Raw genomic sequence first — 21,228 nt, 5'->3', positions numbered from 1 at the left:
GAGAGAAGGTGTCTACTCCACTTGCACTAGCAAAAATTCAACACGAGCAGACAATGCACAGCATACACCTGTGTGGTGATGGAGGTTCTCTAAGTCAACTGCAGTGGCGGTTACCAGAATCTACACGTGGAGTAAAACATCACAGAAGCAGACACGCACATTGTACTAAGATCAATTCTCTGGTTTTGATTTTGTATAGTAGTTACAGGATACTGAGGAAAGCAGGATGAAGTTTAGGAACTCTCTGTACTACTGCCCTATAAATCGTTTATTTTAAAGTAAGAAGTTTTAAAAAGCTTTTTAATATTAATATTAATTAATAAAAATTAAAAAATTAATATTGATGTTAATTTTTAATATTAGAAATATTTTTTAAAAATTTTAAGCATTCTGTCCAAAACTTCTAAAAATCCAAACTATGTATAAAAGGCAACCTTTAGGGGCACCTAGGTGGCTTAGTGGGTTAAAGCCTCAGCCTTCGGCTCAGTTCATGATCTCAGGGTCCTGGGATCGGGCCCCGCATCGGGCTCTCTGCCTGCTTTCCCCCTCTCTCTGCCTGCCTCTCTGCCTGCTTGTGATCTCTCTCTCCATCAAATAAACAAATAAAATCTTTTAAAAAATTAAAAAACAAAGAAAAGGCAACCTTTAGTCATCTGAAAATACCACATAAGTTCTCCCCACCAAAAAAATGCTGGGTGTGAGTATATTCACTCCCTTACTACAAACATTTCTCCTAACTGTATTTTAAAACCAAATATCCTCAGATGAAAACCAAAGACAGTGGGCGTGGACGGCTGGGTGGCTCCGTTGGTTAAGCAGCTGCCTGCGGCGCAGGTCATGATCCTGGAATCCTGGGATCAAGTCCCACATTGGGCTCTCTTTTCACCGGCGAGTCTGCTTCTTCCTCTGCCCTTCACTCTGCTCTCATGCTCTCTCTCAATCTCTGTCTTTCAAATAAATGAAATCTTTAAGAAAGGAAGGAAGTGGGGGGCACCTGGGTGGCTCAGTGGGTTAAGCCTCTGCCTTCGGCTCAGGTCATGATCTCAGGGTCCTGGGATCGAGCCTCGCATCGGGCTCTCTGCTCAGCAGGGAGCCTGCTTCCCCTTCTCTCTCTGCCTGCCTCTCTGACTACGTGTGATGTCTGTCTGTCAAATAAATAAAAATCTTAAAAAAAAAAAAAGGAAGGAAGGAAAAAAGAAAAGAAAGAAAGCCAAAATGAGCATAATAAGTAAACTCAAATCTTTCTAATTGCTGGACTAACGCTCTCCTTTCTGAGGAGAAACCCCTCATGAGGCAACCCCGGACAGCAGAGATAGAAGCATCTGCAGACACCTTGAAAAAGAACGCAGGGAACTTACAAATATAATCCTTCACAGCTTTCTCGAAGAGGTCGTACACGTGCTCTCTGTCCAGGCCGTCCAGAGCCATGCTGATCTCGTCATGCAGCCACTCCAACCAGAGCTCTGCAAGACAAGAGCACTTCCTGCATGACCATCTCCTTCACCAAAGGGCAAGATGACAGCAGGGACTTTACTGTAAGTCACCAGTGCACCCACGTCTCACCCATCTCATACAGCCTGCCACGGTTCACAGAAATTCAATTCTTAAAACTTGTACCAAGCACATATAAAGTTTATGCTTCCAAATAAGACCAAGTAATTAAAATCATAACACCGTACACCTGTATTTTATGGGCATTTTATATTTTTGCTAAGTACTTACGTATGTATATTTCTCATTCAATCTTTTTTAAACTCCTGTAGATGATAGTCATAATAATGAGTAACGATGGCACCTATCTAAGCATTTATGACATGCTATGGCATTTATTATGTGTTGTACCCACAATACCTCATCCAATCCATGTACTATAATGTAGAAACTACTGCTAGCCCATCTTACTGCTGGGAAAACTGAGTCTTACAATGTTTACGTAATTCACTGAACGTCTCACAACTAGTAAGATGTACTGTCAGGAACGAATCTGGGCACTCTGATTTCAGCTCCTACACTCAGCAGTTATGCTTTTGGGCAGGGAGAAGGGGAGAGAGCTGGATCTGGGACCTGTGTTCTCCCAACCCCTCCCTAAAAGATCAATTACAAACTCACGAATGACTGGTCTACAAGACGCACAGGGTAATTCTGTTTCAAATAAGTAAGTAAAAGTAATCTAAATCCTAACTACCATGTAACAAGGTATGAAATGTTTACACTAAAAATCATTTATTAAAGTTTAACTGTAATACAATTAACTGGTCCTGAGAAAATGGATTAAAGAAAACACCAGAATGGGAAACAGAAAGATGTGGGAAAGATTAATCATGACGGAGGATTAAAAAAAAAAAAATCAGGATCCAAAACATGAGTCTGTACTACACAATCACAATTATGTTTTGCAAAAAACTAAAAGATGAAAAACTAGAAATCACTGACACTGGATAATGAGTTTTCTTCTTTCCACTGTTATATCTATGTTCCACATTTCTGTAAGGAACACATCCAAGTTTCAGCACGGAAAAAAAGAATGTATACTCTTCAGTTCTCTGTGTTTACAAAAGCAGGCCCACTGCTGATATGTTACCTTCAGTCAAAGGAAAGATCTCACTCATCTTCTGGCGAGCCATTCTCACTTTGGTAAGCTCCCCTTCCAGCCGGAGCAGCCGGATCAGGTCCACATGGCAGTTGTAGTCATAGACGTTGATAGACAGCTAAGAGGAAAAGAGCACAAGGTGAAATTTAAAACGCCACCATCAAAAGAACTTAGCATTCTTCACCAATGGTGACAACGCTACAAATAAGAGATGTGCTATCTGGGAGTGCCACTGAAACAGCAAGGCCACATTTACCCCCAGGAAGAGGAAGAAAAATCAATGAACAAGCCTTTCTCTAATAAACACACAGAGCCTCCACTCTGTTCCAGTCCCTGTAAGAACCCAGCTGGGTTGTTCTCTGAAATACAGGAAACATTCTGATGAAACAAACACCAAGTGTGACCTCAGGCAAGTCATTAACTTTGCTCAGCCTCTATTTTCTCATCTGTAAAATGGGGATATCTCTAGGGTCTAGTCCATAAGGTTCTTGTGAGGATTTTAAAATGTGATCAATAATGTGCTTTAGCACCTGCTGGCTGTGTAGGTAAGAGCTCTTTTACAAAACAAAAACAACAAAAAGGAAACCCCTAATGGGAGGAGCGAGAATGGGAGCACCTGCTGAAGCTAAGCAATAGGTACATTAGAGATTTATTTCTATTATTTGAAACTTTTCAAACTGAAAGTTAAAACAAATGAAAATAACTGCTTAAAAAGGTATCGGACATCTGAGACAAGAGAAAACTAAAAGAACCTACCACTAGCAGACTTTCTCTTAAAGACAGTGAAAGGAAGAGAAAGGAAATGATCAAAGAAATCTTGTAGCATCAGGAAGGAAGGAAGAGCTCAAAAAGCATGAAATACAGACAAGTATCCTGGAAGATCCTTCTCATGAGTTTTCTAAGCTGTATGTGATAACTGACACAAAAAAATTAAGACCACCTGATACTCAAAACAATGATACTTAAAAGTGGGGATGCTAAATGCAAGGACGTCCTCAATGGAAGGACCATTTCCACACTTCACCCGGTGGTAGAACACAGCTACCGTGTAAGTCAAATCAACTACTCCTAAGGCAACCACTAAGAAACTATACAAAGCAATACACTAAAAATCACTACAAATAAATCAAGACAGAATCCTAAAAAATGTCCTTCCCAGGAAGGCAAGAAAAGAGAAACAGAAGAATAAGAAACACAGGAAACAAATAGGAAATAATAAAATGTCAGGCTTTAGACCTAACATAGCAATAATTATCTTAAACGTTTATGCTCTTGGAACACCTGGGTGACTTAGTCGGTTAACCATCTGCCCTCAGCTCAGGTCTTGATTCCAGGGTCCCACATTGGGCTCCTTCTCTTGGCTTCTCTCCTGCCACTCCCCCTGCTTGTGCAAGCGTACTATTCCCCTTTCTTTCTGACAAATAAATAAAATATACCTTTTAAATATTTATGGTCTCAATATACTAATTAAGGGGCACCTGGGTGGTTCAGTTGGTTAGGCATCTGACTCTTAATTTCATCTCAGGGTCATGGGACTGAGCCCCACCTGGGGCTCTATGCTCAGTGGGGAGTCTGCTTCTCTCCCTCTCCCTTTGCCCCTCCACTCATCCACTCTTTCCATAAAATAAACAAATATGGGCTACCTGCGTGGCTCAGTCAGTTCAGCGGCTGCCTTCAGCTCAGGTCATGATCCCAGGGCCCTGGGATGGAGCCCCGCATTGGGCTCCCTGCACAGTGGACAGCCCGTTTCTCCCTCTCCCTCTGCCTGCTGCTCTGCCTACTTTCTCTAGCTCTCTGTCAAATAAATAAAATCTTTAAAATAAATAAATAAATAAAAATAAACAAATAAATCTTTTAAAAATATATATACTAGTTAAAAGGCACAGAATGGGAGAGTAGAAAAAACACAACCTAACTATATGCTGATTACAAGAAACTCACTTCAAATTCAAGGACCTAGGAAGGCTGAAAGTAAAAAGATAAAAAAACAGATAGCATATAAACATTAGTCCAAAAAAAGAAGTGGCTATATTAATATCACATAAAGCAGACTTCAGAAAAAATATAACTACCAAGGATAAAACGGGGCATCACAAAATGATGAAAGGCTCAACCCACCAGCAAGACAAAGAAATCCTAAATGTGTATGAAACAAACAACAGACCCTCAAAATAGATTAAGCAACTGTTCAAGCTAAAAGAAGAGACATACACACTTATAATGGGGACTTCAAAATCCTCCACTTCAGCAACTAGAACTACTAGACGAAAAATCAGCAAACAGAAGAGCCTAAGCATCAACCAACAGGACCTAATTAACATATACAGCACATTCCATCTGATAGTAACAGAACACAGCTTTTTCTTCCTCGAGAGCCCATGGAAGGTTTAGTGAGACCAAAGCATGGACTGTAAGACAAACTCTGACAAATTTTTAAAAGTGAAATCATATAGAAGATGTTTTCTGATCACAACACAATTAAATTAGAAATCTGTAATGGCAAATAAAAAAAAGGAGGGGTGCCTGGATGGCTCAGTGGGTTAAAGCCTCCACCTTTGGCTCAGGTCACAATCCTAGGGTCCTGGGATCGAGCCCCACATCAGGCTCTCTGCTCAGCGGGGAGTCTGCTTCCTCCTCTCTCTCTCTCTCTCTGCCTGCCTCTCTGCCTACCTGTGATTTCTGTAAAAACAACAACAACAACAACAACAACAACAACAACCCTGTAATGGTAGGGAAATCCTTAAACATTTGGAAATTAAGCGATATACTTGTAAATAACACTTGGGTCAAAGAGGAGGTCTTGAGGAAAACTTAAAAATATGTAGAACTGAATGAAAATGAAGATACAGGGGTGCCTGGGTGGCTCAGTGGGTTAAAGCCTCTGCCTTCAGCTCAGGTCATGATTCCAGGGTCCTGGGATCGAGCCCCGCATCAGGCTATCTGCTCAGCAGGGAGCCTGCTTCCCTTCCTCTCTCTCTGCCTGCCTCTCTACTTGTGAACTCTGTCAAATAAATAAATAAAATCTTTAAAAAAAGAAAAGAAAATGAAGATACAGCAAAATAAGGATACAGCTACCACAATATGGAGAGGAAAACTTACGGAACTAAATTCAATGTATAAAAAGAATCACACACCATGACTAAGTTGGATGTGTTCCAGGTACAGAAGGCGAGTTCATACCGCAGTCTGTGAAAACCAACCACTGTAACCCACTAGCTCAACAGGCTAAACCAAAATCACGGTATCACTGATACAGAAAATGCATCTGACAAAATCTAACAACCATTTGTGATAAAATTCTATACCAGTTAGGCCCTTATTAAAATTTAAACTTTTTGCTCTATGAAAGATTCTACCAAGGATGCAAAAACAAGCTACAGAATTCAAAAAATATATGTACAAACCACATGTCCTTTACCCAGCAAAGGACAAGTATCTAAAAGATCCAACTCCAAATTCAGCACTAAAAAACCAAGAATCCAATTAAAAAATGGGTAAAAGACATGAACCAACAAGTACATAAGAGGACACAAGACAGCAAGTTAAGTGCACAAGGTAGTCAACATCATGAACTATCCGAGAAATGCAAATTAAAACCACAATGAGAAATCATACATCTAGAATGACTAAAATAAAAAATAGTGACAATACCAAATGCTGGAGAAGATAAGAAAAAAAAAAATGAACTGGCTCACTCATACTTGCTGATACTGCTGATGGGAATGTAAAATTTGGATGGCAGCTCTGGAAAACAGCTGGGCCATTTCTTATAAATTCCACACACAATTATCACATCACCCAGCAAGTGCACCCTTGGGTACTTTTCCAGAGAAATAAAACCTATGTACCCACAAAACCTGTATGTGAATGTTCCTAACAGCTTTATTCCTAGTAGCCAAACCTGGAAACCCAGATGTCCTTCGATGGTGAATGGTTCCAGTAACCGTGGGGCATCCATACTGTGGACTACTACTTAGCCAGAATGAGGAAATGAACAACATGTATCCAACTTAGACGAATCCTTTTTTTTTTTAAGATTTTATTTATTTATTTGACCGAGTCGGGGGCAGGAGGGAGACACAAGCAGGGGTAGAGGGAGAAGAAGCAGGCTCCCCTCTGAGCAGAGAGCCCGACATGGGGCTGGATCCCAGGACCCTGGCATCTTGACCGGAGCCAAAGGCAGATGCTTAACTGACTGAGCCCCCAGGGGCCCCATACGTCAGATGAATCTTAAGGGAATTATGCTGAATAAGAAAAGCTAATCCAAAAAGATTACATACTATATGATTCCATTTACATAACATCCTTGAAACGACAAAATTATAGAAATAGAGAACAGATTAGTGGTTGCCAGAGGTCAGGAACTGTAACTATAAAAGGACAACAGGAAGGACCCTTGTGATGACTGATCTGTGCTGACTGTATCAACGTCGACCTCTGGGTGGTAGTGTTATACTATAGTTTCACAAAAGGTTACCATTGGGAGAAACCAGTAAAGGATACACAGGATCCCTGTAGAATTTCTTAAAACTGCAGGGAATCTACAACTATCTCAAAATGAAAAGTTTAATTTTTTCAAAAAGCTTTCGTATGAGTTGGGATATGGGGTTCCCTTAAGTCTACATATGAACACCAGGGTCTACTCTTCCAACATCTGCCACATTTCAGCACTAAGTTATTTCCCTCTCCTTCATTTAACTAACACTCTGACAATGTACTCAACAATCTAGACACGAGGTACTGTATTAAAATACACAGAGGGGAATCTGTCTCACCAGGTAGCAAGACTCAGTAACAATGATTTAGAGCACGGAAATGACACAGGACAGACAAACTGACCAACAGAACAAAAAGAGAGCGCTGAGAAACACACCCATGCAGACAGAAAACATATGACAGAACAACACTGGTTCTATCTATCAAAATGAATTCATGACTCACGACTATGACCCCAGTTTGAAAAACACTCAGAGAAATCCTTATACATATATATGTACATATACATAGAGAGAGAAATCCTATATACAGAAATCCTTCAACATACATGTTGAGTAAGAGCATATTTCAACAGTAACAATGTTCCTTGTAGCTCGTTGGTAACAGGACCAAAGTAAAAGAAAATAAAACAAAAATAAACTGTGAGCAATCCTAATGCCAGAAGAAGTGATAACACCCTCCAACGGCGTAGTAAAAACACAGCAGGCAAAATGAATGAACTGTAGCTACAAGCAACACGGAGGAGCCCCAAAACACACCGCCGCGCGGGAAGCCGTCCGAAACGATTAAACGCCACACGATACACTTCCCAAACACTCAGAAATTAGCAAAAGTGGGCAATATATTACCTAGGGACACATATGTAGCTGAAAAAAATATATACTTTTTAAAAGAGAAGGAAGCACACCAGTTCAAAAAAGTAGTTACTTGGGCTTTAAGGAGGGGAGGCAGGACCACGGAATAGGGGAAAAGCCTATTAGGTACGTACAACTGTACTGATCAGGTTCTAACTCTTAGACCAAGTGGTGAGGTAAGTAGTGTTCACTTGACCACCACACTTCACAATTTACAGGCCTGAACTGCTTTGTATGTATCAAATTACATGCAAAAAGACAATACTCAATAATAGGCAAGAGTCTGACCTAAAATTTTTATCTTAAGACTTTTAGCAATGTTCTCCTGCTCATGAGATATAAATTTTAACAAGCTAAGCCCATCCCATGATTACATGATGAGTTTAAAAAGGACTGGACTAGAGATGCCTGGGTGGCTCAGTGGGTTAAAGCCTCTGCCTTCGGCTCAGGTCATGATCCCAGGGTCCTGGGATCAAGCCCTACATCGGGCTCTCTGCTCAGCAGGGAGTCTGCTTCTCTCTCTGCCTCTGCCTGCCACTTTGCCTGCTTGTGCTCCCTCTCTGACAAATAAATAAAATCTTAAAAAAAAAAAAAAAAAAGGACTGGACTAGGTCAGGACACAAGCGTTCTAATCTCCCCTGGTTCTTGGCTTCTTCATTTGTACCAGGAAGGAGCCAGAGTAAACCTCTGCTTCTCAAGTGGTTTGTCCTGACACATTCATGTTTCACAACTGACTGTCAAGTGTGCAGCCAAGTCACACTAACTAAAGAAGTGAGGTTTGCCCAAAATGTCTTGCTAAACAAGAGGCAGAGGCTCTCCCTGTCACCCAATGCTCTCAAGTCACCTGGGTCTGAAGGTGGTTTTGGAGCAGGAAGGGGGGTGAGACAGTCCTGTTAGAGTGACTAACGTCTATACAGCTCCCCTTACACAAATACCATTTGTAGGTCAGAAAAAAAAGGTATAAAAGTCAACGAAGTAGAGAAACTGCTTCCCAGGATGGCTTTTGGTCTAAATTTCTGACTTCTAGGCCCAAATAATAAAGAGTAAGAGGTGCTCCGAAAGTATGTGTATTTAACTGCATACTGAGATGCATTTATGAGACTTTCCACAGAGTTCACTCAGCACCCACAAGTGAGAACATATACTGGTCTATTCTGGTCTCAGAACATCATGAACAACAAAGGACGACTTAAAGAAAGAGACGGCTTAGCCAGTGCACACAACGATGTGCTGTTTTCCTGATCCCCTAACAACCTGGATCCCAAGCGGTGGTAGAGAAATAACGAGGCCTGGTCCTAGAAGACACAACCACCGCAATTCCGGACTGGGCGGGGGAAGCACACAGCAGGCCGCGGCACCGCACCTACTGTGTGTCAAATTTGCCGGGAGCTTTATAAGCGTTGGTCACTTAAGCTCCACTACAGCCCTACAATCCTTGTTTCGACCACAGAGGACACCGCAGGCTCAGGGAGCTGGAATAACTTATAAGGCACCAGGAGGTGCCACTTTTAGTTTCAGGACACAAACACAGATAAAGGGAAATCTTTGCTTTTGTTACATGGATGGCTACCACAACTAATGTTGAGCTCCCATACAATACACTCAGAGAACTGGAATTTTCAGAGATGACAAGGCTGAGGTTTTCACAGGCCTGTCTTGATGTTATCCATCGTCACACTCCACCGTAAGAGCACTTACAGCAGGAACTAGAGGCGATGGGATCGGGATGAGGTGGGAGGGAGGTATGCAAAAATTGGAAAAATCAATCTCCAGACCCCATGACAAACAGGTCAATAAGAGCCAGAGGCTCTTCAATTCACATCACAGTGTGGTCACCATGTGAGCTCCAAACCACTTTCTGTGACCTGAGGTAGTGCACGTAACTAGAGGACACCAGTAACCAGGAGATCTCTGCTCTGACCCATCCTGCTCTCTTGCTAACTAGTTACTCTGACCAAGGACTTACTCTGCTTCCAAGCTTCCCCTTCCGCTCAAACAGCTAATCCTATTTCCCCTGACTCACAGAAGAGTAAGCGAATGGCTTGTGGAAAAGCCCAAGGCTCCAAAGAAGTCAGAAGCACAGATTTCCATCAGGACAGGGACAGAGTCAGCCTGGCACCCTCTGTTACACTTTTGTGTAGTGAATGAATAGAAGACTGTGAATGAATAAAAGACGAGTAAACACTGGAGTACTTATTTCTAAAAAGTAGAAAAGATAACTACTTGCCTACCCCTACTGGGCTCCTTTGACATTCAAATGTGATGATGAATGAAACAAGTGATACTGATGGGTATCGTCACTATTTCACAACAAAAGTATGACTGCCAAAGAGGACATTATAAGGAATCTCACACCAGCAAAGTTAAGTGAGTAAGGTAGGTTAACAACTTCACACAGCTAAGTGATTTCTTATCAATGTGGCTTTTGGCCCACAGACAACCCTGATAAATTCAATTCCCCTTGTGAGTGACTCTAGGCAAATCATTTCATCATCTGTTCCAAGCCTGTTTCCTTAATGCTAAGACGAAAATGTTCTCGATTTGTTTGCCTTTCCAATTTCTTTTTCAAAGATTTATTTTTGCAAGAGAGAGAGTACACGTGTGCAGGGAGGAGGGTCAGAGGGAGAAGCAGGCTCCCTGCTGAGCAGGGAGCCCAATGCAGGACTTGACCCCATAACCCTGGGATCATGACCTGAGCCAAAGATAGACGGTTTACCAGCTGAGCCACCTAGGTGCCCTGCCCTCCTAATTCTACTTCCCCCTCTCATCTCTGTCCTGTGCCCTCCTGTGTGGACCACATCCAGGGAGTCTCTGGCTCTCTCGCTTCCAGCAGGGTTTGCCCAGCAGAAGGCACCAGCAAATGTTTGGAGAGAGAGAGGTCAGGGTATTCCTTCCCTCACCCCAATCCCTGATGGGAAGCTGGGACTATACCCCTGCCTAAAGGTCTCCCCTGCTCTCAGGTGCCCTCTCAACACAGCTATTTAGAAAACTGGTCTGTCTTCTCTCTCCCCTCACCTCTTCAGGCCTAGAAGCAGACACAAGGTCCCACAGTCACTAGCCCTGAGGTACTGCACATCCACTCCTGATCTCTCTGACCACACTTTAATAAACACAGCAGTCCCTTTATCAACCTTCTCTCAAATTATCCTAATCCGAGCAGACCACCTTTCTCCTGCTGAGATCCTGGATTACACAGGAGTTACAAACTATAGATCATGGTACCATTAGGTGCCAGGCACTGGGCTATTAGTTACTGTTACAACTACATGATGCAGAACTTTTTGCTCCCAATTTACAGGTGAGAAAGCGGAGGCTCAGAGAAGTTAAGAAATGTGCCTAAGCTCACACAAACATGGACTAGCTCCAACTGGGGCCTCAGCCTCCAGACGCTGAGATTTCTACCATCCCATTTCTATCATCACAGTCACGGTCATTGCTTTGTCTATCATACCGTAGTTCACCATTGTGGGCACTGCTACTTAAAAGGAAAAAAAAATATCTCTTTTAAGTACAATTTCATTGCGATTGCTGACCACAATTTAACGGTGTGGTTAAAAGCGGGAGCTCTGTGGTCGTTCCAAAGTTCGAGACCTGGCTCGCCACTTGCAGAAGTGTTAATCTTCAGCAAGAGAATTCCCTCCACGAGAAGCCTCAATCTCCTCCCCTAAAAAAGGGGAATACACTACTTCCTTCCTCGGGTCGCTGTTAGCGTTTAATGGGATATCGCATGCAAAAAACCCGGCAAGCAATAAACGCTCAACTGACGGGACCTGTGATGATTAATAGCGGTTTTGCGGCCTTGGCGGCTTTACTACCGCCGGAGACCTGGGAGAAGAGCCGCGACCCGGGAACCTGAGGGAAGGAGCCCGCCGCCCAGCCCCGGACCGACCTGCTCCTCCAGCCGCTCGATTTCCAGCTGGTTCTTCTCCTCCTCTTCGTCATACTCCCATTCGTACTCCCCAGGGGAGCTCTCGGCGGAGGAAGCCATGGCGTACTCCTCGTCCCCATCGCTCTCACTCACGCCTTCCTCCGGCTGGTCCCACCCCGGCCCCACGGCCTTGTACGTCGCAGTGGCCACGGCCCGCGACAACACCTTCCTCCTCGTCCTAGCCGTCTTAACGTCATCCTCCTCGCCCTCCGCTGTGGGCCCGGCCTTGGGCTCAGCCTCCGCTTCTGAAGCCGATGTTGCGGCCGCTGTCGCCATCTTGCGCATCTAGTGACTCCCGGGTCTTCTCGCGGCCGCCGAAGACCCGCTGAAGGAAGAGCTGCCCGCGGCGTGCGCCTGACCTAAACCCCGCTCTCCTTGCGACGGAAAGGGAAACTGTGAGCCTCGAACGACGGGAAAATCTCGGAACCCGTGAAATTTCGTATTGCTTTTACATAGGTATAGAAGTTCTTTCAGAATAAGAACTCCCCAACACGGCATGTGTTCCGTCGCAACTTCGGACAGAGGTTGGGTCTTTGAACAGGAAGTGTAGGCCGTAGAGGAAGTCATGGAGTGATGACTGAAGGGAAGGGTTTGGCGCCATCTTGAGAAGGTCGAAGGAATCTAGGAATGAAAGCCTTCCTTACAGCCTAGTCCGATCAGGCGCGTGGTTCAGTCTCCCCAGCAACTGAACCGAAAACGCAGGGAAAACTCCAAGTACCCGGGGAAGGATCGACTGCACCGTTCACGAGAAAAACGTATTTCACAGAGCTTCCTCCTTTTTATGTAATACCTGGTGCCTAAGCGTTAAATACACATATGGGTTTTCTTGTATGAAATCATGTTCTGCAAGCCAGTATTAATAAATTTCATTACTAAGCGTTCATTAGAAACTCTTCATTTCCAGGCATTGGTCATATAAATATGTCAGCATGCTGATGAAGAGAAATAGATGTAGACATACACATACATACTTTAAAAATAATCAGGGTATGGCGTGTTCGTTTTCCGCAATTAAGCTCCCATTTTTGAGGTAGGAAAATATTGTTTATTTGCTGCCTTTCTCCCTCATTAGCAAGGCTAATTGTGTAAGGAATTAATGTGTTTTTCTTTGTTGGATCCCCAAAGCCTAGGATAACTCCTTGAATTGCTCTTGAATTAGTATAAAAGCGAGGATCAAGGCTTAAAGAGATTATGTCATTCGCCTAGGGCCACACAGCCGGGAAGGAGCAGACTCCGGATTCTAACCCAGAATTGTCCTTGCTTGCATCTCAAATAAGGCTGGGCAATCTTGGAGAAGTTACTAAACCTCTCTGACCCTCAACTTCATAAGCTGCAAAATCGAGCCGTGAACAGTAGTGGTTGATCCACTGAGCCGCATTCCGGCGATGGGTAGGCTTGGTGAACGCAAACTTGGGCTCCCACTCCTGCCTGAGACCCCTCCGATTCAAAACCCCGCGCTCGGAACGAACCCTCCAACTTCAGTCTTTGAGTTCGGCTTCCCGCCCACCCCAGAGGGGCGTGGTCAAGACGGGACCAAAGGCAGACACGCGCATGGAGGGGGAGGGCGCAGGCGCGAAGTCGCGGTGACGTAAAAGGGTGCGCGCTCCAAGCCGGGAACCGACGCGTGGGCGCGTCCCTCCCCTCCGTCTCGCGCTCGGCCTAAGCTGGCGCAAGCCGGGAAGATGGCGGCGGCTGGAGCGGGCCGTCTGAGACGGGCGGCGTCTGCCCTGCTGCTGCGGAGTCCGCGCCTGCCTGCCCGGGAACTGTCTGCTCCGGCCCGGCTCTATCACAAGAAGGTAGGGGCAGATGAGGGGATGCGCGGGACCCGCACTGGTAAGGCGGCGGGATGGCGAGGACCCGCGAGAGTACCCAGGTATGCCGGCGCTCGACGGAGGCCGGACCTGGGGAGGAGTGGCTGCGGGGTTGTGCGCGGCCTTGGGAGCCCCCACTGCGGCGGGGATAGGGGCCACCCCCTCGCGCGACTCTGACTGGACTGCGTTTCCTTTGCTGCACGGATAAAACTAACCGCTGCCCGTGGGCCCCGCCGCTGGCTGCGATTTCGTGCCTCAAAACCCAGCAGCCCAGGAAGGAGGGCCCGTTATGACCTGCCAGCCTCACTCCAGGGACAGACACACTGGCGCGGGCTCCGGCTTCAGGGAGGCCGTTGCCCTAGCCAGATGACCTTGGGCAAGTCCCTGCTCTGCGATGAACCTGTTTTCCCCATTTGTAAAGTGAGTTCTTAGCTTTCCCCTACACGAGATAGATAGTGCTTGTGCAGTCCTCGGCATGGTGCCCAGCACATGGAGATCATTTACGGTGCAGTTACTGTTGTAGGAATTCACAGTCTCCGAGTGGAGTCAGACACGTAATAAACAGTTGCAGTGTTTTAATTTTGTCCTGGTTTTTTGTTGTTGTTGTTGTTTTTTGGTGGGGAGTAGGGGGGACAGCGTCGGGGAATAGGAATAGGTGCATAGTTTGCAGCCCTTGCCTTCCGGGGGCGTAAAGTCCCCTAGACCAGAAACTTTCCCACTCTGGAAACGACTAAGAACGCGGTGAGTCAACATGGGGCAAAAAGTCCAGATGAGGTATTATCTTGTAGGTCCTTGGGCTTGGAATCAAAATCCGCGGTCGGGAAGAGACACTGGAAGAAGATGGGAGACTTAAGGCTAACTGGTAGACACGCCTCAAAGTTACATTAAAGTCTCCTGTGTGCCAGTTTGAATAGATACTGTTCTGTCCTGGCTTCAGCTCGTCTGCCAGGGACTTCGCTCCTCCCCTACCTAGGGGTGTGTTTTGTTGACAAAACACCCTCAACGAACGTGGGCTAGCAGCCTTTCAGCCACCAGGGTGCGCTGCTCCACCAGAGTGATTTCCGGGCTTGACATACAGTAATGGGACGGTTACTGTTTTATCATACACAAATGGATACATTCCATAGCATTGTTCCTCGTATAACATTCTCCTTGAGACTTCTGGGAAATCCTTCGATTGCTGGACCATACTTGTTTTTTGAAAAATTTTTAATAGTAATCATCCTTTGAAGATGGATTTATTTGGAAATAACCAGAAATGCTGTTTGAGCCCAAATCTGGTGACTTAGGTGGTAAAGATCAGCTAATTATTTGTGATTTAAAAACTCTATAGAGGGATGCCTGGGTGGCTCAGTCAGTTAAGCCTCTGCCTTCAGCTCAGGTCTTGAGCCCAGGGTCCTAGTATAGAGTCCCAGGTTGGGCTCTCAGCTCAGCGGGGAGTTTGCTTCTCCCTTTCTGTCCCTTCCCCCGTTTGTGCTTTGTCTCTTGCTCTCAAATAAAGTCTTCAAAAAAAAAAAAAAAAAAAAACCTATGGATTTAAGACATGATTTTGCTGATTTTTCTCCAGTAACTCAAATTTCTGAGGGTAGTTGGAAAAGAGGTCCAAACGGTTGGGTCATAAAGTCTCACTGACATAAGTGTAAGCCTTCCTCCCCAGGTGATGTCTGATGCTTAGCGACTGACTGCCTGCCAGGTTCAGCTTGCTGACTTCAAGAAACTTGAAGGAGCTTACCATCAAGTTGGGGAGACAAAAAAGAGTAATCATTGGATTTCTCTTAACCTTCTAATTTCAGGTTGTTGATCATTATGAAAATCCTAGAAACGTGGGGTCCCTTGACAAGACTTCAAAAAATGTCGGAACTGGATTGGTGGGGGCGCCAGCATGTGGTGATGTAATGAAACTGCAGGTACCTCTGGTTTTCTTTAATGGTAATGACAGTAATCCCTTTGCTCATACAGTGCTTCGTTGTTTACAAAGCATTTGCATGCACAGCTTTCCCCTTGGTCTCTACCTGGATTCCTGTGAGATGATGGGATGGTTCAAAGTTATCAATTATTAGGTAGGGACTGAATCTTAGTTGTCCCATACACTGCGCTGACCCTTTCTGGTGTCAGTTTTCTACTCAGTCTATCAGCTTAAATTCCAACTTCAGCCAAGTAGAAAGTTTTGTGAATTTTACTGAGCAAAAGAAAACCACAACCATTCGGTTAGCAATCCCCAGTGAGACAGGAAATGCCATATATCAAGCCTCCGCCTGATTGGAAACAACACAAAGGTAGTGACTGGCACTTTGAGTAATCTGTAGTTTTGTCCACATCTGCTTCATCGTGGTGAAGGGGCAGCTTGCCAGAGGTCTCCATGCCTACCTTGGAAAACAAACAAGGCAGGAGGAAACCACTAGATGTCATTTCATACCAAACTAAAAAGCCCTAACTAGGGACCTTATTACAGACTCTACCAGTGTTTAAAGATGCAGTTTGAGCAGCCAAGAGAACTTCGTAGCCAAAGAGCAGACTAGAGTCACAAAACCAAAAATTGGGGGTAGGGGGCATATTTTTCAGCTTATCTTTACCCGGTGTGCCTGTCTCGTTCTGATGATCATTCCTACATTTTACTCTTCATCACCGAGCCCTTTGGAACAAAGCAAATGCAGTAATTAATGTTAAAACTTAGGGTATGGAAAGCAAGACCAAAGCCCTTGGGGAGAGCCTCAGTGAACCCCCTATAAATGCAGGTTCTACGGGACGGCACCAGGAACCACTGCTTAACTCCTGTCTCTTTTCTAGATTCAAGTGGATGAAAAGGGGAAGATTGTGGACGCCAGGTTTAAAACATTTGGCTGTGGGTCTGCTATTGCCTCTAGCTCATTAGCCACTGAATGGGTAAAAGGGAAGACGGTAAGTTTGCTTGCAGATTGACAGAATTAAATCACATTTCTGACAAACCTGCCTCTGAGTTAAGGGAAGGGTCTAATTATTAGGGGGAAGGAAGGGAGGGCTGATTTTTTTCAAAATATTCTAAGAATTTCTTTAATTTCTCCTGCTCAGGTTTTGATTAAATTCTTCACATTGGGGATTATGGATAATTTTGTTAAGCTTTTTATTTTGGGTTTTTTTTTGTCGATCATTTTTATTTGTTTGGAGGTTTGGGTGGTGTTTTGTTTAGGGCTTTTTTGTTTTCTGTTTTGGGTGGCAGGGCAGAGGGAGAGAGTCATAAGTAGGCCCCATGCCCAGCACAGTGCCCAAGGCAGGACTCAATCTCATAACCAGGTCATGACTGAGCCAAAAATCAAGAATTGGACGCTTAACCAACAGAACTACCCAGGCACCCGTTCAGTTTTGTTTTTAATTAAATAGGAAAAATATCCTCACCTCCCCCACTAACAGAGAAGAACGGCAAAGAACTCTATGGCTTTCTGCAAGGCTGCTGATTAAAATTTCTTAGGAGTCTAAGGGTGGGAGAGGCTATATTGTGGTTTGTGTTCTTGTTTATTTCTTTCTATCATGTTTCAAAAAGGATTGCAGGTGGTTTATAAGGATTCATGAAATAACAAACTAGCCAGTGCGAAAAGGGATTAAAGGATCAGAAACACCAAAGATGGAGACAAAGGAAACAAATAGAACAATGATCCTGGTGGCTGGTCGGCAGGCCCTCTGAGGGTGGAAATGAGACAAGCTGGAACACCGTTTCTGTTCTTCTCTCTGCCAAAGCCTCTTTCCCAGAAGCTGCAGAGGTAGAAGGTCCCAAACCTGGTGAAGGACTGGAGTTTCTAAAATCCAGTCATAAAACCACTCAGAAAAGCCAAAATATAGGGCTGCTTATCTTTGTAGCCCCAAGGGACCAGGTTCAGGGGCTGAGTCACAGAGGAGTGTGCATGGGGAGCTGGGCAGCTCTACAGCAATGCTGGGAGCAGGGCCACGTGTCCCCGGCTTCCTGTGGCTCCAGGCCTTCTGGCTGGCGAGCTCCCTGGGCGAGCACAGACCTAACCTGATCTGGAGGAGATGCCTCTGAAGCAATTTGTTAAGACCTATGCTCCGGGAAAAGGGAAGCAAGACAAGGCACCTGTGCTCCCAGGATCTGGCCTTTGAGCTGTGATCAGAAAGAGGAGGAATAGGGCCTTCCTTTGACTTTGTGGTCCTCTCTGAGTTTCTAAGAACAGAACGTGAAGCATTATCCTTGAAGTCAGCAGAATTGGGAAATTGGGGGACAGAAGGGGAACTCTGGCTCTTCTTAAGGCAGCAGGGCTCCTTCCATGTGGGCCTCCTTCACGTGTCCTCGGACACTCGAGCAAACTCAGGGCATCCTTTCCAGTCTGTTTGGCCAAGATAGATTCTCTTCCGGCAGAGGATGATCCCAAGACCGGTCTGTGCCACTGCCAAATGCTAGAGTGCCACTGGCCTATTTGCCACCTCTCTGACCGCCCTGACACCATTCAGCACTTCTGGTTGAACGGATTTATTCTAAACATTTGGTATAAAGACATCACCGAAGCTGATCCTCACAAAACCAGAATAGGAGAAATCACTGCCTTTAAATAAATAAAAAAAAAAAAGCCAGATTCCTGTTGCTGGCCTGAAGCAGACCCCTAAGAGCGGTCTCACGGGCTGGCTTGTCGAAGTGTCTTTGCCGGCAGTGCTTACCCCAGCCACGCCACACGACGGAGTGTGTACTCCATCATATCGCAGAGCCCCAGCTACAGCCTTGACGCACAAGTGCGCGTCCTCAGGGGTTCTTAATGGCAGTCATCCCCACCACCCCATTCTGAGGGCCTCTTTGGCCTCCCTTTTTGATTGCCTGTTCCTCGAGTTAGAGCTTCACTGAGACTGTCCCGCTCTCCTCCATGCCTCTCAGGTGGAAGAAGCCTTGACAATTAAGAACACGGACATCGCCAAGGAGCTCTGTCTGCCCCCCGTGAAGCTGCACTGCTCCAGTGAGTTTCCCCTCTAATGCCCACAAGCTTGCATGGCTGGGAGCACTTCTGTAATGGCATCAACTGGCATTTGTGTGAAGTAATGGTGAGGCTGTTTTGGTTGTGGTGTCCGTAACCTTCAGATAGCAAAAGCCTCCAGGCCTCACTGCCCATCTCCAGGAGGGTCTTAATAGGAGGTGGGGTGTGCTGGGCGTCATGTGAGCACTTCGTGGCATCATTTCTAAGCCTCAGAAATGTCCTCTAGTCCACAGACAGCATCATTATCTCTCCCTCTTACCAGGAAAGCGGGGCTCAGCTTAAAGCACCCCAGTCACATGGCTTCTAAGTGGGAAAGCCAGGCCCTAAGCCCCAATCTTTGATTCTAGAATCTGTGCTGGTCCCACCCATTGGAGTCAAGTTTGGACCAGTAAAGGAGATAATTCTGCTTCTGCCATCATTCTTTTGCATGTTTCCACTTCCTTCCCAGGTGCTCTTACTGTGTATATAGTCTGAGTCCGTGTATACAGATTGACTAAGTCCAGTTGTGCAACAGTCCCCTGTACGCTGTCCTAGGAGAAAGCCCAGATGCCTTAAGACTTATACTTGGCTTTCTAGTTTGGCCTTTGTCTTAAATCTAAAGTGTTTTCCATCTTCTCTCAACCTTCTAGGGGAGGGAGGAATGAGAAACAGTAGCCTTAACTTACTGACCAAATTAGTTTAAAATCAGCAGAGAGCCAGGCCTCTTGCCAGAGTAAGACTCACAAGGAAAATCAGGGGCAGGGACATGCTAACAGTCGTCAGGAAGTCTTCTATGACCCGAGTTCTTTCCACCCGAGCTGGGATTCCCAGTATGCAGAAATAAAGGCCATAGCTTGTCGACATTTTCAGAAAACCCCCAGCCTCTTCATTTGGCCTTCTTGGGCACCGCCACCTTTAGCTGTTCCTCTCTGCCTGTTGCTTACTATTTCCCCCCATAGTCCTTATAATTCTGACTCCAAAGTAAAAGTTTTCAAAGTTGGGATCCCTCCAGAGGATGTGGCAGTTGCCACCTGTCAACCAGTGGCATGACCCACGTTACACCAGCTTGCTCAGCCAGCATCCGCTACATTTACTCCGGACTTCCCTGGAGGCAGATGAGAACTGACATCTCTTGTGGCCCTCTAACATGTCAGTTTATTAAGCCCTCACCCTATCCCATCAAAGGGAGAATGTCCCAGTTTTATAGAACAGAAAGGGGATTCCAGGAGGCTGAGGCTAGCCTAGAATCCCAGGTATTTAAACTCTAATCTGCCTCCGAAGCCACGGGCAGGTGTAATCAGGCTCAGGAAACGGCTGGCTGGCTTTCCAGGCTTGCTCCTCACTCCCCACTCCCCCAACCGGGGGGCTCTGATAAGCCCTTCCCCAGCACCGCTGCCCTCTAGCTCTTAAAGGTGTGATTCCCAAGACCCTCTCTGTACAGTCTACAGACTGAGGCTCTTTCCTTGTGCTCCTTCCAGTGCTGGCCGAAGACGCAATCAAGGCTGCCCTAGCAGATTACAAACTGAAACAAGAATCCACAAAGGGAGAGGCAGAGAAGAAGGAGAAGAAATGAGCCCGCGGCGAAGCATCTAGCGGTCAGACCTGCTGTGTGTCCACCCACCGCACCGTCGCTACAGATGTTCAGAACCCCCACCCCCACTACAGTAAAAGAGCTCGGAGTCACGCGCAGCGCTTGCTGGTCACGTGGTGGCTCCCATGCCAGCAAAATACACCGTTTACTTGTAAGTCCTGTGCTTTCTTTCGGCTCACTCTTAGCGCCTTAACCCCGTTTGTATATATTTTGAATTGTGCGCATGGCCTCTAACTGAAATCAGTCACAAATTCTCAAGTGTGGTAGTCAAAGTGTGCAAATACCTAATTTCACCTGAAACTGTCTTGGGGAAGATTACCAATAGAAGGCCATGATATGATTATTTGATAGAACCAATTATTGTACATAAAACAGATGTGCATATATATATATATATATATATATATATATATACAAAATAAAGGATATAAGACCATGTTTTTCTCTGAAAAGCCTTGTCTCTTGGATCCCTCACTCACTCCAGGGTCCTGCCCGGAGCCCCCTTGGGGCTGCCAGATGCTGGGCTGTGATGACACGCGTACCTTTCTGAGCAAACCGGACAATAAGGCCCATGGGCAGAGCCGGCCAGACGTGGGTCACGTTTTACAGAATGGGGGCGAAGGTGAAAGGAGAGTGCCATCTCTTTTTGTTGTTCTTTGCAAAGTAGTAGATTGACAAATCAACATGAGTCCAGAATACTCTATAATTTCACTGGTTTGTGAAACACTAAAACCTGAGAAACCCTGGCCCTGACAATCGCGGAAAGTCACGGAGCAGCTGGGGGGAGGGGGTGGAGCCTGTGTCGGGGGCACCCACCTGCCTGCTGCTGGTGGCCTTGTCACCTTCTGGTAGAAGTGTGGAGTTGGTGGCCGCCAGGCTGGGATGAACTGCGCACTCAGTGGAAGCAGTGATGCAAACCAAGCCACGGCCGGTGCCACGGTGGCAGCCAGACCGCCCTCTGGCGCTGTGGAATTGGCAGGCCCTTAGGTCTTGCAGGCCACGAAGCACATGGAGCCTCGGGCAAAACAA

At 45.7% G+C, this 21,228-nt stretch overlaps 2 protein-coding genes across 5 annotated transcripts in view; one reads left to right on the top strand and one right to left on the bottom strand.

Annotated features, from left to right (window-relative positions):
* The window catches only part of SART3 (spliceosome associated factor 3, U4/U6 recycling protein), a 37,291-nt gene extending 25,114 nt beyond the window's left edge, over positions 1-12,177 (bottom strand). For 2 of the 4 annotated variants that reach the window (XM_032847438.1, XM_032847439.1), the window contains exons 1-3: positions 11,831-12,176; positions 2,582-2,708; positions 1,359-1,463 (exon numbers count right to left, since the gene is read on the bottom strand). In XM_032847438.1, the coding sequence (XP_032703329.1) occupies positions 1,359-1,463; positions 2,582-2,708; positions 11,831-12,154 (556 nt within the window). In that variant the 5' untranslated portion in view covers positions 12,155-12,176. Of the gene's footprint in view, positions 1-1,358; positions 1,464-2,581; positions 2,709-11,830 lie in introns of all 4 variants that reach the window. The other 2 variants (XR_004381394.1, XM_032847437.1) reach the window with 2 other exon arrangements.
* Positions 12,178-13,495: 1,318 nt separating this feature from the next.
* ISCU (iron-sulfur cluster assembly enzyme) lies at positions 13,496-20,607 on the top strand. The gene is made up of 5 exons (XM_032847410.1): positions 13,496-13,665; positions 15,474-15,587; positions 16,468-16,578; positions 18,533-18,611; positions 20,087-20,607. Exons 1-5 carry the CDS (start codon positions 13,552-13,554, stop codon positions 20,179-20,181), a joined length of 513 nt encoding a protein of 170 aa, XP_032703301.1. The 5' UTR covers positions 13,496-13,551; the 3' UTR covers positions 20,182-20,607.
* Positions 20,608-21,228: the final 621 nt, after the last annotated feature.

The sequence above is a fragment of the Lontra canadensis genome, unplaced genomic scaffold (genome assembly GCF_010015895.1).
Source record: "Lontra canadensis isolate GAN:19392208 unplaced genomic scaffold, GSC_riverotter_1.0 scaffold187, whole genome shotgun sequence".
Lineage (NCBI taxonomy): Eukaryota > Metazoa > Chordata > Mammalia > Carnivora > Mustelidae > Lontra > Lontra canadensis.
This window is presented reverse-complemented; position numbering and strand designations above follow the sequence as displayed.

Coding starts and splice junctions, on each gene's coding strand:
- ISCU (XM_032847410.1), top strand. CDS start 13,552: ATGGCGGCGGCTGGAGCGGGCCGTCTGAGACGGGCGGCGTCTGCCCTG. Junction 13,666..15,473: donor CCCGGCTCTATCACAAGAAG/GTAGGGGCAGAT, acceptor TTCTAATTTCAG/GTTGTTGATCATTATGAAAA. Junction 15,588..16,467: donor GTGATGTAATGAAACTGCAG/GTACCTCTGGTT, acceptor TCTCTTTTCTAG/ATTCAAGTGGATGAAAAGGG.